General features: G+C 37.1%; 1 protein-coding gene across 6 annotated transcripts in view; it reads right to left on the reverse strand.

Annotated features, from left to right (window-relative positions):
- Nucleotides 1–3287: 3287 nt before the first annotated feature.
- TLK1 (tousled like kinase 1) overlaps nt 3288–19575 on the reverse strand; it is a 142462-nt gene continuing 126174 nt past the window's right edge. For all 6 annotated transcript variants that reach the window (XM_042949092.1, XM_042949094.1, XM_042949093.1 and 3 more), the window contains 7 exons: nt 17346–17437; nt 17172–17261; nt 16858–17027; nt 16426–16561; nt 13478–13589; nt 12577–12684; nt 3288–6154 (listed from right to left, as the gene is read on the reverse strand). In XM_042949092.1, the coding sequence (XP_042805026.1) occupies nt 5978–6154; nt 12577–12684; nt 13478–13589; nt 16426–16561; nt 16858–17027; nt 17172–17261; nt 17346–17437 (885 nt within the window). In that variant the 3' untranslated portion in view covers nt 3288–5977. The remainder of the gene's footprint in view (nt 6155–12576; nt 12685–13477; nt 13590–16425; nt 16562–16857; nt 17028–17171; nt 17262–17345; nt 17438–19575) is intronic.

The following is a 19575-nucleotide window of genomic DNA, read 5'->3' on the forward strand; positions in this document are numbered from 1 at the left end:
AAAATTGATGGATGTTTAAGATTGGACAAATTTTAAAAGTGCATTTTTTTTGTTTTTACTCCTCATCCCCCCCCCATGATTTATGTATTTGACACATTTTACATCCTTTGTCTCTTAACTGTTTTAGATATAGTGGATTTTACTACTTTTGTCTTTTAAGCTTTATCCTAGGTTTATAAGTGATCTACCTTTACTATAGGTTTGCTTTTACTAGGGAAATTTTTTTTTATATAATTTTCGTCTTATAGTATTTTCTCTCCATTTAAAGACCCTTTGATATTTCTTTGAAGGCCATTTTGGTGGTGTTAAGCTCTTTTGACTCTTTATATTGCCTCAATTCTGAATAACTTTGCCTGGTAGAGTATTTTTGGTTGTAGACTTTTTCTTTCAGCACTTTAAGCTCTATGTCCAATGTGGGGCTTGAACTCACATCCCCAAGATCGAGTTACATGCTTTACCACCTGAACAAGCCAGGTGCCCTTCCCTTTCAGTACTTTGAATATATCATGCTACTCTCTTCTGGCTTGTAATGTTTCTGCTGAAAACTCCGCTGATAGACTTATGGGTATTTCCTTGTACATAATTAATTGCTTTTCTCTTGTTGCTTTTCGGATAGTCTTTAACTTTTAACATTTTTATTATTATGTCTTGGTGTGACCCTCTTTGGGTTCATATTGTTTGAGGTTCTCTGTGATTCCTGGACCTGGATGTGTTTCTTTCTCGATTACTATTAATAAATTAAGTTTTCTGTCCTCCCTTTTCCCTTCTGGGGCTCCTATAATGTGAATGTTGGTATGTTTGTTGTTGTCACAGAGGTCCCTTAACCTAGCATCATAAAGATTTTTTTTTACTGTTCAGTTTAGATGATTTTGTTTTCTGTATCCTCTATTCTGCTGTTGATTGCTTCTAGTGTTTTTCATCTGTTACTGTACTCTTCAGCTCTGGTATGTACGCATGTATATGCATGTGTGTGTGCGCACGTATTATTTATTTTCTACCCCTTTGTTGAAGATGAGTTTATCTTCTCCCAAGTTCTGTGAACATCTTTATGACCATTACTTTTATCAGGTAGATTGCTTATCTGTTTTATTTAGCTCTTTGCGGTTTTGTCTTGTTCTTTCATTTGGACCACATCCATGTGTTTTTGTCTGGCTGTTTCTATAGAATATGTAGGCCTGCTACATCTCCTGGTTTTAGAGGTATCAGTATGTAGGTGTCCTGTGGGGTCCAGAAGCACAATCCCCCCATGGTCACCAGAACAAGGCGCTCTACAGGTGTCTCCTGTGGGCTGCATGTACCCTCCAGTTGTGACTGAACTGTCTTGACTTTTGTGGGTGTGCTGATGGGTGGGCAGACTCCCAGGGTGGGTGGCTGTAAGCCCCTGCAGTGACTTTGGGATGTGTTGCTAGGCAGGGCTGCCCCCGTCCCCAGGGCCAGAAGTGCTTTAAAGGGGAGCCAGTCTTGGGACGCTTGGGTGGCTCATTTGGTTAAGTGTCTGATTCTTGGCTCCAGCTCAGGTCATGATTATTCCTGAGTTCTCGCTCTCCATCTGCTGTTCACATACACTGTCAACAAATAAAACAAACAAATAAATGGAGAGCCAGTCCTGACCAAGACTTCCCACCAGACTGTGGTGGGGCAGGCAGCAGCTACCTTGGAGGTATGCTTACTGAGAGATGGGTTAGGTGGGTCAGAGCTGTAGGGAAATGCCAGGATTGGGTAAGTGGTGCTAGCAATGTAGATGAAGAGTCCTGAACTGGCACCTGCCAGGATTGGGCCAGCTAGGCTGAACGAAGGCAGGAACAATTGTGCCCATCAGCACTGCCCTTCCCAGAGAAAATTTCTACAGATCTGTGTTCCTTGTGTTACTCTGGCACTGGCTTTAAAATGAGTCAGTGTATCTCACTTACATAGAACCTAGGCGCTTTTCAATCTGCTGCTTCTCTGCTGGGTCTTAGACTTTGAGAGTGCATTGGCCTTTAAGAGCAGAGACTCCGTTTCCTACAGCTCTCCTGGAGTTAAACCTGGCTGATTTTCAAAGCCAGACATTATGGGGGAATACCTTCCTGGTGTAGATTCCCAGGACAAGGAGGGGGACCCAATGGGCTTGAACCCCTCATTCCTCAGGCAAGACCTCTGCACCTGTGATACTCTTTTCTGCTTGCAGGTTGCTAAGTGCTTTTCAAACTGCTGTTTTTCTACCGGGTCTCAGGGTGAGTCAGCTTGCATGCAGGCCCTCCAAGCAGTGATTCTGTTTTCCTATAGCACTTTGGGACCTCCTACACGTCTACCCTGTTCCAAGCCAAATGTTCTGGTGGCTTGTCTGATGCAGACCTTGGGGTCTAGAGTGCCCAGTGTGGGGCACCAACCTCTTGTTCTTCCTAGAGAAGCATCTCTCTAGTGTGAGATCTCTCCCTATTGTGTTGCCACACTGGAGTTTTTTTGTTTTGTTTTGTTTTGAGACCATGTCTCTGCCTCTCCCTTCGCAATGTGATCATTTATATCCTTTGCTGTGGAGGGCAAAGCACAACCCCCATGGTCACCAGAACAAGGCGCTCTACAGGTGTCTCCCGTGGGGCTGCATGTACCCTCCAGTTGTGACTGAACTGTCTTGACTTCTAATTCATTTAGTTTTCAGATCTTTTTCAGAGGGAGATGATCCATATGTAGCTGTAGACTTGGTATGCCTGTGGGAGGGGGTGAGTACAGTGTCTTCATATACCACCATTTTCCCAGTTGTATCTTTTATTTATTTTTGAGAGAGCGAGAACAAACCCCAAGCAGCACGGAGCCTGATGCGAGGCTCGATCTCACAAACTGCAAGATCATGACCTGGGCCGAAATCAAGAGCCGGATGCTCAACCAACAGAGCCACCCAGGCGCCCCTTCTCAGCTGAATCTTGAAAATTAGCTGCTAAAGCAATTTTTGGGTTAGATTAAGCCTTCAGAACACTTAGATTCGGTTGTATTAGGGAAGAAAATGTTCAGATAACATATTAAAATTTAAAGTGAGACTGCAGAAAGACCTGCCAATATCAAAGTATGAGGTTTTTTTCACATTTCAAACAGCAATGTAATAACTAAATTCTTAAAAGAACTGCTGTCTACATTAGCACTAAAACATAGCTAATAACATCTGATGTTAACATTGTATTTAATAAGTAATGAACAGCAAAACAGACAATATACTCTTTAAATGTTTCGCTGAAACTCTCCACCATTTTGGCTTCATGTAATGAGGTATTTGTAGAATATACAGTCACATTTGATGTACATTTAAACTGAGGTTTTTGGTTTTTATTTTTAGAAGGGGATGGTGGTCAGTAAGGAAACAAACCTGACTTTATTTCTGAAAGACAAAAACCAAAAATCTACGCAACTCCCAATTTAGATTAGGGTGGTTTCTACACTTCCTCTCCACATGCATATACTAAATAAAGCTAATTCACATCAAAGAAAGATTTTTAAATTATATGCAGAAACTATACATTTTACCTTGTATCACTGCTGACTCCTGATGGGAGACCTTGGCTTTGTCTTAGGGAAAAAAGACATGCTTTAATTCTGAGGACAGAATTCTGTAGATCAGGCAACAATGTATGCTTCAAAAGATATTAGAGCCATAGACTGAAATTATTTAGTGATAGTTACCGATATCCCATATGAAGGTAACAGTAAATGATTCAGTTTGGCTCAGTTAGCCATCCTATACCTGCTGGGTTACTGGCATATGACCCCAAAGCTGTAGCATTTGTTGGGAAATACTTTAGGAAGAGATGGCGTGTAAGTTGAATTCATCTTTGACTCCAAATGACTACCTAAACTCAGGTCAGGGAAGCAGTGTCATTTCATGGCTTGTTTTCCTGCATTTCCACACTACGAGGCATTTTCACTCACTTGAAAATAGTATGACAACGCAGTGATCTAGTCCATACCACTTATTCGACCTAGTGTTAGCATCTCACTAAAACTTAGAAAACCAGGCATTTTCTTTTAATTCAGGACTTTAAATGACAATTACTATGTGAAGACAGTACTTTATGATTTGGAAAGATGAAAACTCCACAAAACTGAAAAATGTGCAGGCAGCATCTAAAGCACTCAATGAATGCTAACATTCCGTTACCATATCAGAAATCTTATTTTTAAAAAATACTGTCTTAATCTATGGAAGAACAGGTATAGTAGCCCTTAGGCCACTCCTCATGGTGCTAAATGTTACTTACCCAGGACTAGCCTTGATAATGATTATTAGATTTGCTTAAACAGCTTGAAGCACTTGATACTTGAAGTACACTTAAAGAATTTACTGAGCTGATTCTTAAGGAGCCAAGTCAGTTAATATCCTAAGTCTTGAAAGCTCCCTTCAAATGTAATTTTCATAGTCCTTAAATTTTAATTGTCACTGTTTATTACTGTTTTGGCTACATTCTCTACAATTTCAGCAGCATCTTAAAGAGACAATGTGTCTATATGTACAATGAAAAAACAAAATGGCTTGCAACATGAGAAATAAGAGCCACAGTTTAACTGTACAATATTAAGGAGAATCTGTGGTATCACCTCCTTTTTCCGCAACATGGACAACTTACATGTAAGTATCAGCATTATGAATGTGACAAATAATTCTTACAGGAGTAAAATACAACATCCTGAAAAATAATGGTTTCTACCATACAAGGCAGTTAGAAAATGTTCACATTTTAACAAATCTGTACAAACCACAAGAAACTTGTTTATGGGACCATCATCCCACCTTGCTGATAAGAACCTTCTAGAAATGTAGGATAAACATGAACAATTTATAAATCTAGTATCTATGTGCTCCACAGCCCTAGAACCCAAGAAACTGATTTAGTGAACCCTAATATGTCCAAGAAGGATCATTTTTACATGCCTTGATTGTTAATGAATGCCAACCTTTAATATCTCTCTATGATGTACAGTCAACTTGCACCTTTAAAGAGGTCATTAAATTTTTTAGCAAAGAAGCAACGTCATTTAGCAGCAATTAAAGCGCCTTCAAGAAGACTTAAAAAAAATACAATATCCAATTAGAAAAGCCGTATTTTTAAACATTTGTACAAGAATAAGCTGCTGAAACTTGGTAATTGAAATACAACATCTGTACAACAATTTACAATAGAGCTAGAAGGGAACTTTATCATTATCCTGCATAGAACTGGTCTGGTCCACATTTGGTCACATACTATCACTTGTTTATGAACAAGGCCTGGTAATAAAGGGAAAATAATCTTAATTCTAACGTGTTGAAAACACCAGAGATAATGCAATTTAGCGAATTCAACTGATTTCAAAACAAGCAGCTCCTTTTGTCAAAGGTGTAAAGTATCTAGAAATAACAGCTTTCCCGTTAACATGACTAGTGTGTGTGGGGTGGGGAACGGACATGTGACTCCGAGGTACAACTTGGTAAAAGCCAGAATAGGCAAGTGACAAAGTCTAACTTTGTCCAAAGATGCTAACTCTCACATTCTACTACTACAAAACACAACTGTCACTGCCATTCAGTTCTCACTTTGGTTTCAGCAGGTTAACTGCTGAATGCTGAAGAATGTATCCAGGCACTATAGTTCTTGTGTTAGAAATATTTTTTCCGTGTGTTTTTAAATAATGAAAAACTACCCTTCATATTAGAACTCTCTAGTAACAACCAAATGTATTTAAGTATTATAAACGTTATTTACAGTGTTCCCCCAAACAACGATTTTTCTCCTTAAGTATGGTATTCCTGTTTCCTGTGCAACAGGCAGTCATCTTTCACTGCTTAAGGTTACAAAGTGTACACTTTATTCATTGTCCATGATCCACTCTCATACAAATGATGCTATGAAGAACTTCAGTTCACAAACAACCATGTCTGTGTGAAAAAGGAAACAAAAACAATCAAATGCTCTCAAACTCAAGTGTGTATCTGGAAGCAATTCAAAGATACCATGCCAATTTTGGAGGAAAATCAGTAAGTAATTATGCTTGAAGAAGGGGGTGTGGGGGATGCTGTGAGGCCAGCCATGTGTAAGTTTCCTGAAGAATTTGATCTTCTCATGTGCGGGAGAAGGTATGGGTCATTTGCCAGTTGGTGCACATCAAACCGATCTTCTTTTCGGTAGGCCAAACAGCGTCTTATAAAGGCCTTAAAAAAAAAAAATTCAGAAGTTAAAATTTTTGTTTTTAAAAAAATGTATTTTGGGGGGAGGGGCAGAGAGAGGGGAACAGAGGATCTGAAATGGGCTCCGTGCTGACAGTAGTAAGCCTGATGTGGGGCTCGAGCTAAAGAATTGTGAGATCATGGACACTCAACTGACTGAGCTACCCAGGTGCCCAATTTTTGCCCCTTCTAATCATCCTACAGAAGGATGAACACATTTAATAAATATATTTCATTTCATTAGTATTCAAATCTTTAAAATTTTGTAGCAATAAAATTCTTCAAATTCAACTCAATTCATCCTTAGTGGTTCATTTTAGTCTAAATGATTATTGCTACCGTTTAAACTTCCTGTTGGAAAGATGCATCTCATTTTTAAAAAAATTTACAGCTAGAACAAAAATTAGCATTTTAATCCCTTTTGGATATGCAGTTAATTCAGTGGCATTTTAAGTACATTCATGTTGTGAAACATCAAGATTGACCATGTCCAGAACATTTTCATCATCCAAAACTTATCCAACATCCAAAGCAGAAGTTAAAATTCTGTATCCATTAAACAAGAACTCCCCACTCCTCCTTCCCCCAGCACTTGGTAACCACTATTCTACAAGTAGAGTAAGATTTGTCCTTTTGTGTTAAGGCTTATTTCCCTTACCATAACGCTTAAGAGTTCTCCATGTTGTAACATGCATCAGAATTTCATTTCTTTTTAAGGCTGAATACTCCATTCCATGCAATTACCACATTGTATTTATCCATTTATCTGTTGACTGACATTTGCATTGTTTCTTCCTTTTGACTACTGTGAATAATGCTGTGAGCAATAGTATATAAATATCTATTTGATCCTTGCCTTTTGGGGTGGGGGGCATATACCTAAAAGTGGAATTGCTGGATGACAATTATTTTTAAAAACTGAAGTATAACTGACTGATCTATAACATATTAGTTTTAAGTGTGCAACCTAATAATTCGATATTTGTATATTGCAAAATGACCAGCACAATGTAACTAGTTAACATCCATCACCAAAGTTACAACTGTTCTTTATTTACTTTCAGAGAGTGAGAGTGAGTAAGCCAGCATGAGTTGGGGGTGGGGGGGGGGTGGCAGAGAGAAAGGGAGAGAGAGAATACCAAGCATACTCCACATTGTCAGCGCAGAGCCTGATGCAGAGCTTCACTTCATAAACCCTGAGATCATGACCTGAGCTGAAATCAAGAGATGGATGCTTAACTGGGCCACCCAGGAGCCCATTTTTCTTTCATTTGATAAATTTAAAATCTATTCTCATAGCAACTTTCAAATATATAGTGTTAATTATAGTCACTATACTGTACATTACATCCCCATGACTTAATTTTTTAATTTACATCCAAATGAGTTAACATATAGTGCAACAATGATTTCAGAAGTAGATTCCTTAATGCCCCTTACCCATTTAGCCCATCCACCCTCCCACAACCAACCCTTTGTTCTCTATATTTAAGAGTCTCTTATGCTGTCCCCTCTCCCTTATTTTTGCTTCCCTTCCCTTATGTTCATCTGTTTTGTATCTTTAAAAAATTTTTTAACATTTTATTTATTTTTGAGAGACAGAGCATGAATGGGGAGGGGAAGAGAGAGAGGAAGACACAGAATCTAAAGGGGGCTCCAGGCTCCAAGCTGTCAGCACAGAGCCCGAATCGGGGCTCAAACTCATGAACCGTGAGATCATGACCTGAGCCACTCAGGTGCCTTGTATCTTCTGTTTTGTATCTTAAATTCCTTATATGAGTGAATCCCCACGACTTATTCTGTAACTGGAAGCTTTGACCCTACCCTCATCGCTTATTCTGCTCACCCCCTACTCCCTGCTTCCCACCAGTCTGTTCTTTGTATCCATGAGCTTGGATTTTTTTTTTAATAAGATTCCACATACAAGTGCGATTAGATGGTATTTGTCTTTCTCTGACTTATCTCACTTATTTAGCATAATGCATTTAAGGTCCATCCATGTTGTTGCAACTGGTGAGATCTCCTTCCTTCTCATGGCTGAGTAATATCCCGTAAATGTGTGTGTGTGTGTGTGTGTGTGCATGTATATATACATATACATGCATATATACATATACACACACACATACACACATGTTCAGCCACTATGTTGTTTTCATGTCTTGGCTACTGTAAATAATGCTGCAGTGAACACAGAGGTGCAGGTGTATTTTCCAATTTGTGTTTTCCTTTTCTGTGGATAAATACCCAGAAGTAGAATTACGTGATCACATGGAAATTGTATTTTTAATTTTTTGATGAAACTCCATACTATTTTCCACAGTGGCCATACCAATTTACATTCCCACCAAACTGTGCACAAGGGTTCCCTGTTCTCCACATCCTTGCCAATACCTGTTTCTTGCCTTTCTAACAGCCATTATAACAGGTATGATGGGATAGCTCACTGTGGTTTTGATCTGCACTTCCCTGATTAGTGATGATAAGCACCTTTCTGTGTATCTGTTAGCTATATGTCTTCTTTGGAAAAGTGTCTATTCAGATACTCTGCTCAGGGCAATCAGATTATTTTCTGCTATTGAGTTGTACAAGCTCTGTATATATTTTGGATATTCACCGCATATCAGCTATGATTTGCAAATATTTTTTCCCATTTGGTAGGCTGCCTTTTCATTTTGTCGAATCCTTTGCTATGTAGAAGGTTTTTCATTTGATGTACTCCCACTTGTCTATTTTTGCTTTTGCTGCCTTTGCTTTTGGTGTCAGATCCACAAATCCTCACCAAGGCTGATGTCAAGGAGCTTACTGGCTGTGTTTTCTTCCGTTCGAGACTCTCATCCATTTTTAGTTTATTCTCATGTATAGTGTAAGACAGTGGTCCACTTCTCACAATATCATTTATTGAAGAAACTGTCCTTTCTCTACTGTATAGTCTTGGCTCTTTTGTCATAAATTAATCATCTATGCATGGGTTTACTTCTGGGCTCTCTATTCTGTTCCACTGATTTTTCCCTTTTTTATGCCAATATCATACTGCTTTGATTGCTACAGCTTTGAAATATAGTTCAAAATCAAGCAGTTTGATGCCTTCAGCTTTGTTCTTTGGCTATCCAGGGTTCTTCTGTGGTTCCGTACAAATTTTAGGATTGTGGAGTCTATTGTGTGGATTGTGTGAAAAATGCCATTGGAATTTTCATAGGGAGTGCATTCAGTTTTCAGATTGCTTTGGGTAGTAAGGACTTTTTAATATTCTAATTCATGAGCACAGAGTATCTTTCCATTTATTTGTATTGTTTTCAATTCCTTTCATCAATGTTTTATAAGTTTTCAGCATACACATCCTTCAATTCCTTGGCTAAATTTATTCCTAATTTTATTCTTTTTGATGCAACTGTAAATGGGACAGTTCTCTTAATTTCTGTTACTCGTGTACAGAAATCCAATAGATTTTTGCGTACTGATCTTTATATCCTGCAACTTTACTGAATTTTTTTATTAGTTTTGGGTGCAGTCTATTTAGGGTTTTCTATATATATATCGTCATCTGCAAATAGTGACCTTTTTACTTCTTCCTTTCCAAATTGGATGCCTTTTATTTCTATTTCTTGCCTACTTGCTCTGGCAAGAACTTCCAAATACTATGTTGAATATGGAAAGCTGCTGCATTTTTCCTTATACAATTGTAAACTCTTAGAATTTTTCTTCTGCTGAGAGACTCCTCTCACCCTCCTTCCATTTTACTATCAGTTTATTCTGGCCACAGGGTATGATGCCGCTTTTTGTCATATTTCTTTCCTTTTTAAACATCTTTCTTTAGATGAAGGGAATGCTGAAGTGATACTTCTACTGGGGTTTGTTTCTTAGGTTAATATCATGTATCAGTACACTTTTGAAAAAAACCAATGGAATATAATCCGTATCTGTTTTTCCTTCTCAAACTGGTTTTATATATTGTCCTTCAAAATGGCCTTTTGTTTTTAAAAAAAATCTAACATTTACAAGACAGTACACAAATCCTGAGTGTATAGCACAAAGCAAATCTACGTAACTGGCAACCAGAACAAGAAAAAGAACTTTACCAGAACCTCTAGTCTCTTCATGCCCCTTTCCAGGCACTGGCTCTGTCCACAATAATCTCTTTCCTGACTTCTAATACTGTAGTTGAGTTTTGGTTGTTCTGAACTTTATTTAAGTGGAATTATAGCTTATGTTCTCTTTTGCCTGGCTTCTTTCACTCAGTACTATATTTGAGAGATTCATCCAATTTTTGCAACAGATAAAACATTCTCAAGGGATAACTGATTGTTTCCTTTTAATCCTGACACTAGAAATAACTTTAGCAGCTTGTCTTGAAATTCCCAACTTCCAGATACATTCATGAATTAAAGCATTTGTAGGGAAACTACAAGTAAGATACATAACTTCAAAATCAAATCTTAATCACCTTAAAAAGTATTCTGCACCTTCTCAGTTTGAAATTCATTGTAAGTAATTTTTTTTCTTTAAAAACAAAACCTAGCTTTTCTCATCATTATACCTTGGGTATTAGCTAATATTTACTAAGATTTTTTCCGAATCCTTAGGTCTTAATCATTTTCTGAGTGGTCATTGAAATCCAACATGGAGAAAAAAATATCAAGAGTGACTGACATGTTCAAGGCAGAGTTTTAGAAGATGAAAAGCTGCTGACAGCAAGGTTAGGAAGTCTACAAGGAGAAAATGTACTTCAGATGCCCACACCAGGTCAGTGGAGGTACTTGGTAAAGGTGTACTCTGTAAGGATGAGATCTGAAAAAGAACACATACAAAACCCCACAAAAAACAATGTGATCTTCCCCATCCCAGATCTGAGGTGGGGGAACCTAGGAAGAGCCTAAGGCTAGACTCAGGGATCGTCAAATGGGACTTCCTTTTGGCACACTACATTCATGCCTGGTCATTTCTGCCGGTTGATTCATTTAGTTTCTGTTCTCATGAAGGCAGAATTTAGATGCCAACATTGTCAGGTTCCTTTTAAAGGAGACATATTTACCTTATGAAAAATACGTGATGTTCTTATTCTGAAGCATAATGAATTATCTTCTAAGAGTCATCCAAATAACTTGCTAAAGCACCAGTTAAGATGTAACAGACAAAATGAAATACAAGACGGTTCCAAGAAGCACACTCAGAGTACAAAAAAACCCTAGTAAGTACATCTTCAGTTATGAAGGTCACTATGACCTCAATGAGTGGCAACATCTAGCAGTATTTTATCTATATTCTAAGAAACTATATAATGCCTGTTTATGAATTATCCTTATGGCCTAGACTACTCACACCAGAAAAAATGGGAACTTCATGTGTTTTTTTTCTCAGCAATTTCATAGGTTTTAAAAAGGAAAAGATGCCAACAGGGCTCACAGAGAAATGAGCTTTGTGAGAAGGATAACAAAGCAGGAGTGAAAATACAAATGTGAAAGGCCAACAGGATGAAGATGGGAAGATATAAGTACCGTAAACATTCTATTAATTAGAAATGGCTATTCTGTGTTACCACACAGACATATGGATTAGAACTACAGGAAGCCACTATTACAGATTCACAGACCGCTACATGGAAGCACAGGTGATGAAGAGGTCAGGCTTTTTCCACAGCTACTGTAGGGTGGCATCTGGAGTCTAGCGTAAGTGAATACTTTGGTCCACAGCTCTCCTACTTACTAGCCAGTTTGCTTCTGGACAAAGTACTTCTACGGTGGCTTAGCTGGCTTCCTACTTAATAAATAAGTATCAACACAATGCTTGGCACACAAGCACTAAATAAATGGTAGTTATTACTACTTTTATTACTTCTTATACACTTAAAATACTTCAGTATTAACATAAGTTTGTGATTTTCCCTTGCTCTCCACAAAGCAAGCTGGTGTGATCAAAGAATCAGGGACTGTATCTGGGTCTTCAAAACTATCAAAACCAAAGACCGAAGAAACACTTTTCCAGAGCAAATAACCAGTCCCAACGGGACAGATTTCACTGTGGTAGTGATCCCTTTTACTTTACTTGTAAGTACAGTTGACCCTTGAACAATGTGGGGGTTAGGGGCACAACTGAAAATCCAAATATAACTTAAACGCCCAAAAATGTAACTACAAATAGTCTAGTGTTGACTGGAAGCCTTACCAACAACAAACAGTTGAGTAATATATATGTTGTAGGTTATACATATTAAATGCTGTATTCTGTCAATAAAAAATTAGAGAAAAGAAAATGTTAAAATCATAAAATACATTTACAGTATTGTACTATTTACTGAAGAAAATCCACATTAAGTAGACCTGTGTGGTTCAAAAGTCAATTGTACTTTGTTTTAAGCACAATTTATGAAAAGAATTACTTCACAAAACCTATTTACATAAATTTAATACCTTTGCTTCACTGCTTACAACTGGTTTTACAGGGAACTGGACTTCTGTGGCTTTTAATATTGTATTTTCTTGAAGAATGTCTTGTTGAGATTGATTGTGACCAAATGGCTTAAAAAAAAAAAAAAAAAGAATAAAATGTTTAAATATTTTGTGAGAAATTTCTACGAGTAATTATCAGTGAATCCCCAAGATACAAATGATTTGTATTCTAAAAAATCTTGTCCTCAGTTATTTGGAACTTGGGATGCATTTTCTTAAAACAAGGTTCTGAGAGCAGGCTGAGTAAACCCATCTAATCAATCCTCCACATAGCTTAAACGTTGTGAATAAGCACAGAAAATAATGCTGTTACAATATAATCAAGATAAAAATATAAAAAGAAATCAAAATTATGACTGGTCAAAAAACGGAAATACGATTAGAGGAGTAAGAAGCAGTGAAAACGTCTGTGAAAATTCCAAAGAATAAAATACTTGATCACAATACACTCCCTTCAATGACAACTCAGGGATGGGAAAGTCTGTGGCAGCTCACAGTTCTGACTTCAATATAAAGAGAGGTTTGGAAAGAATTAAGGCTAAGTTTGATGAAGTTTCCCCAAGAAAGCTAAACTGAGTAGGAGGAGGGGAGACAATGTGAGCAAATAGAATGGAGGATGAAAAGTGTTTTCCACTTTCCAATATCCCTACATAGCAGAAAATGTTAGCACTATTAACAGATAGCTTCTTTTACTTTAAAAAAAAAAGGGGGGTGGGTGGGTAGGGATGCCAAAAACAACTTAAGTAAGCTGCCTGGCTTTCCTTAGAAGGATCTACACTGACTTGAAGTTAGTTAAACTTTGCATTTAAAAAGGAAATTCAACTTATCTCCACACAGCAGAATCCTGCATACTTTAACTTACCTTTCTACCATAAAGACACTGAAAGAAGATGACTCCAACTGACCATACATCAACCTTGTTGGAAATCTTTGGTGGTTCTTTTCCAACCACAAAACACTCAGGAGGTAAATACCTATAGTTTTTTTGGGGGGTGGGGTGGGGAGGGTAGAAAACAGGAAAGGATACTGTTAAGAATCTGTAACTTAAAGCCTTCTCAATGTACATTTAGAATACCCAGAACACTCCTGTCATCTATACATAAAACCTTAGGACTTTTATCAATGAAAATGACCAAAACTTTTGAAGCACTTACATCCTTGTGTTATCTGACTCTAGAGTCAAAACCTACAACTTTGTGATGAAGTCTGCAATATACACATATTATGTATACGTATTATATATACTAACAAATTTTTCATTTCTGTAGACAATATATACATAATCATTAGAAATTACAATGTTCTAATTTGAGCAAGCAATAATAAATGCTCTCCCATGCCCTTTCACCTGAGTTCAAACCGTAGACAATTCTCTTCCTAAAGCACCTATCTGACCACCTGGTTCTTCTGTTTAAAAAACTGCAACATCATGAACCACCAGCTTAAGACCTCCTAGCTCTTGTTGGTACACACAGACCCATCCTAATCTAGAAGCAACTTAAATTTCCAAAATCTGCACTCCCTCTTCTCCTTCACCCTCACACCTCCTCAAACTGGCTAGGCAAAAACAATTCACTTGGTTCCCCAACAATGCCCTCTGCTGCATCCACCCCCACTACCCACCACCTTCCTATGCTTAATATGAATCTCTAATGCCTTCCCTGACCACTCCAATTCATTTGGTGAGTACTTTCTCTCTTTTAAGAGCCACTGGACCTTCATAAGCCTTCTCTATTTCCTCCAGGCTGAGCTTTGCTCCCTCCCTACGTAACCAGCAGATGTTATGGTACCTCTATTATGGCATTAAACTAAAATCCCACTAAACTGTGAGCAGAGCTCAAGGAGCTCTTATTATTCAATGTGTAGTTTTTGAACACGGCAGCATCTGAAATATGTTAAGAATTCAAAAATACTATTTTCTATTTTTAAGTTCATAATTTTATATAAAGGAAAAGTAAAAATAAATTTGTTACACCTTAGATTGTAAGTAAAAAAATCCACCAGGGATGCAAGCATCTCCCACCTTAAAATTTAGATAAACTTAAAAAATCCTGGAAAGGAGTTTTTTTTTTTCCTTTAGTTTTACACTATGATAAAATCATTTACATTTCAGCAGAAATGGATAGATTTCTTAAAAAAAAAAAAACTTTTTGAAAAAGAACCAACAAAAATGACCAATAATTTATTTGGAATGTAAATCCTTTTCTACCCCCCAAATCAAGTAAAAAGCCAGACTTGTTTTATGATAAAAATATGTATTTTGTGTATATTTATGAAACAAGAATGGCTTGTAAACACTATGCTGCAATGTCTCTTGAGGCAAAAGGGTAGAACCAAAGAGAGAAATTGTAGGAAGAGAGACCCAAAGCTGGAGAGATGACCACCAGGACTTAGTGAAAAACTGCATTTGAAGCCTGAGAGGAAAGGGGGCACAAAACTGATTTCCTTCTAACTGGTAACTGACAAATAGTTTATACATTTCTGGGGATGAGATGTAATTTGTGAAAGTACTATATATATGTATTGTAAAAGACTGTAGAGAACATCCCAGTTTACCAAACACACAGCTAAAAAACTTAAAACCATTTTTAAAAACGTTTCTATGGGAAATACATTCCAGGTTACTACATGGAAATGCTCCAGCCCTCCTGTCAGAGGTAAATCTCCTTGCCCAGACCTCCACTAGCAAAGCCGGAGTGCGAGGGAAACAACATAGCAGGAAACTCTGCAGAGGAAGGACGATCTATTATTCAGAACTGTCTAAATCTACTACGTCAAGCTGTCTTCCATAGAATCCAGGGTTCTATAAAGGAGACTCGATGCTGCAACTCTAAAGACTGCTGATTGAGGATACTAACTTTTAGGGGGTTACTAATTTGATAATTTTCTTTAAATATGGAAGAAAAATCCATGACCTACTATCTTACTCATATTCCTAGAAAATGGTACAACCAGAATTTGAGAGTAAAATGGTTTTAGAAGAATATAGGGAAAGTCAAGTTCACACAGACCGGCGGCATCCTGTGGAACTGGTTATTATGTGCCCAGGCTGTGTGAAGACTGTTCTAGAAACTAGTCTCCATCCTGTTCAGTGAAGTTGTGTACAGTTCTCTCTCCAATTAAAATTTTACTCCTTTTGCTAAACTAAGTTTGTTTTGAAATCTTATAGTCTTATGTTCTCCACTTTGGTGAATTTGACCAGAAGTTTGAAAATTCACTGAGAAGTGATTTTTGTCAACACCTTGGTACTCTGAAGGGAATGACACTCATTTAGACTTAGATCTATGAATCTATAGTTCTATCCAGAGTTTATACATATGAAGTTATTAAAAGGGATTTCTGAGAGTCAAGTCCAAAGACCAAGAATATGCTAAACTTCTTTCCCATTGTAAGATCAATGCAATCTTCATCTTCAACAAAAACCAAAAAACTTCTACAATGAGGGCTTCATGCTTATGACTATTGCTTGTAATAGTTATGTTGTTATATTCACGTAAGTATTTTTACTTATGATAAACATCACTTGAATATACAGAAAGAAAATCCATAATTTTCTATGTGAGGCGTTTCTGGCTGGTAGATACTGAAGTCACTCACTGATGCCAAGTCATTCTCCCTTCACTTACCTCATATTTATAGTTAAGAGCAGATGAGAAGAGAAGGCTGATGACAGGAATCTCCCTCTTTGGACTCAAACTTCGTATTAGTACCCCCTCACCACAGTAATCTCCAAAATACATGAACATAAAAACTAAACTCTCACAAAAAGTAGTCTACACAATTTCAATTCAAAATAAATTATACATTTACCAGTAAGTGCCTGCCCCTTGAGAAGTTAGATCCATTCCATCTACACCATAGCTATCATCATCCATAATCTTAGATAGACCAAAATCAGTGATTTTGATTTCTCCACATGCTGTGCCATCTACCAGAAGAATGTTTCCTAAGAACAAAATATAAGGTTTTTTTTTTTCAATGACACATAGATGAAACACATTACTATGCTAGCTGACTTGTGGGCAACAAACAGATATGTAAAAATACATAGTTAAAAATGTAAACAAATTATAATTTTAAAGTGTGGTAACACAATAAACATTTTAAATTCTTCTAGTATTCCATGGAGTTTTTTGTAAAAAGCTAAACCACAAAGCATATTTGCAGATAACTTAATAAATAAAAACCACAGTCTTTAAAGCTTAAAAAAATAAAATTATTTTGACAAATTTTATTAATTACCTGGCTTAAGATCATAATGTATAATAGGGGGTTTGATTTCATTGAGATATCTTAGTGCATTTACAATTTGCATTACAATAGACCTAGCTTCCTTCTCTGACATTAATTTATGTTGCTTCAGATAGAAATCCAAGTCATTGCCTTCACAGTATTCTAACACTGTACAAAACCTACAATGAAGAGAAAAAAAATTAGACTTAAAATATCACCCAATAATTATCACAGTGGAGAAATGAAGTGTGTATCATAACAGAATAGGGAAAGCAAAAAAGTAAACAGTTTTTCTTAAAAACTAAATCCTTATATTCACTTACGTATCTGTATCCAAGGAGAAATAATCATAGAGTTTAACTATCCTAGGGTGATCCAGTTCTTTATGTATTCTATATTCTCTGCAGGCATGTCTATGAGAAAAGAGAGTATATTCATTCTCCGTGACTATTAAATGTACTTTCACTTGATACAAACCAGAAAGTATTAATATTTACTTGTGGTAGTTTTCCTTCTTCTCATCCCTCCAGCTTTTATTAAGCTGATGGATCTTCACAGCAGCATATCTTTGTTCATAAAGGTCAAAAGCCTAGAATTCAAGGCATAGTAGAGTTAGGACCGAAGATCAACTGAATAGCTGAAGAGATTTTTACAAATTTTTTGGTGATGATTTTTGCAGTAATATGGAATGAGAACATACACTACAGTTTTTGAACTATGATTATATATAGTTCTGTGAAACATTTATTACTGGAAACAAGATACAAATTCCATCATACTACATCAGAGAAAACTTTAATGTGAATTTTCATACTCAAGTTCGTAAGTACCAATATATTGAATCAAGATAAAACAAAGTTATTGTTTTCCTTCTTTACACATGGATCTGGCTCCTCTCTACTGGCAGTAGCAGTAAGCAGCCAACAGAACAGATGGCTATAGTGTGTTTTTTATGGGCCGGACAAAGCAAACCTTTTTCCTCTACCTTTTTCTAGCAACTCCCCACTTCTTTAAAAATAAACAGGTTCCTAACAATTTCCACCTGTTTAAAAAATTATAAACTTTGATTATGAAACTGTTCAAACATAACCATAACCATACCACATATCATTTTATCACACCTAACTACATCAATAATTTCTTAAAATCTCTTCTAATACCCAACTTGTCTTCAATTTTCACTGGTTGACTTAAAAAAAAAAGGTTCTTATACTGGTTTGTTCAAATCATCAGCCTAATTCTTACATAAAAAAATTAAGAATGATTAGTATTCTTTTAAGGTCGTGGGTAATTTATAAATTAAAAAAAACCACACTTGAATGTCATTAAAGAGAGATCTACTAATTTAGGTTCTGTTGTGATTTATACATAAAGGTGTCCCTTTATTAAAAACTTTTTAAAAAATATTCATTTTTGAGAGAGACAGACAGTGAGCGTGGGAGGTGCAGAGACAGAGGGAGTCACAGAATCAGAGGCAGGCTCCAGGCTCCGGGCTGTCAGCACAGAGCCTGATGCGGGGCTTGAACTCACAAACCACGAGATCATGACCTGAGCTGAAGTCAACCACTTAACCGACTGAGCCATCTGGGTGCCCCTGAAGGTATCCCTTAAAAAAAAAAACACTTAAGGGGCCCCTGGGTGGCTCATTTGGTTGGGCATCCAACTTCGGCTCGGATCATGATCTCGCGGTTTGTGAGTTCGAGCCCCACATCGGGCTCTGTGCTGACAGCTTGGAGCCTGCTCCGAATTCTGTGTCTCTTTCTCTCTCTGCCCCTCCCCCACTTGTGCTCTGTCTCTATTAAAAATAAATAAATGTAAAATACATAAATAAATAAACACTTACAAGGTACATATTTATAAGAATGAAGGTCCCCAGTCCCTACTCCCCACACCCCCATCAACTTAACCTAAAAATAAACAGGAAACACAAACTGCTTGTCACATAAGCCTGAGATCAGAAATAATATAGGATGCAGTAGTTAAGAATATTCACTTTGGAGGCAGAATTCATCAACTATACGGGGCACCTGGTGGCTCAGCGGGTTAAGTGTCTGACTTTCGCTCAGGTCATGATCTCACAGTCCATGAGTTCGAGCCCCATATCGGGTTCTGTGCTGACAGCTCAGAGCCTGGAGCCTGTTTCGGATTCTGTCTCTCTCTTCTCTCTCTGCCCCTCTCCTGCCCACATTCTTTCTCTCAAAAATAAGCATTAAAAAAAAAGAACTCATCAACTATAGAACTTTGTGCTAATAGCTTCTTAGCCTTAGTCTCATTTGTAAAGTTTGGGTTGTTGAGAGGATTAAATAGGGTAGAGCATATAAAATGTTAAACATGAACTAATTACAATATTAAAAGTTTAAAGAAATAGAAAAGGATAAAAGTAAAAGAAGCTCATGTGAAAGAATGCAAAAAAGCATAAAGGATAATTAATAGAAGTGAATAAAATTTTAAGTACACTAATAAAAGTTATCAATATATATTTGACTTATATATGATACATCTTTCTCTCAAGATCAGGGGAGTATAGTATATCCTTCCCATAGGCTAATGTGGTAATTACTGAGCAACTGATTCAGTATTTTCCACCTTGGTATAGATAAAAAAGTCTGTATTTTTTGATTTACAGTCTGCTTCTTTCCCAGTGGACCTGGCCACCACAAAAAGGCTTTTTGAATGGGCTGGAAAGAGTGGTGTTTAGTATCTAGATCAGTATTGAAGATTCAAGTT

This window comes from Panthera leo, chromosome C1, assembly GCF_018350215.1.
Source record: "Panthera leo isolate Ple1 chromosome C1, P.leo_Ple1_pat1.1, whole genome shotgun sequence".
NCBI classification, from domain to species: Eukaryota; Metazoa; Chordata; class Mammalia; order Carnivora; family Felidae; genus Panthera; species Panthera leo.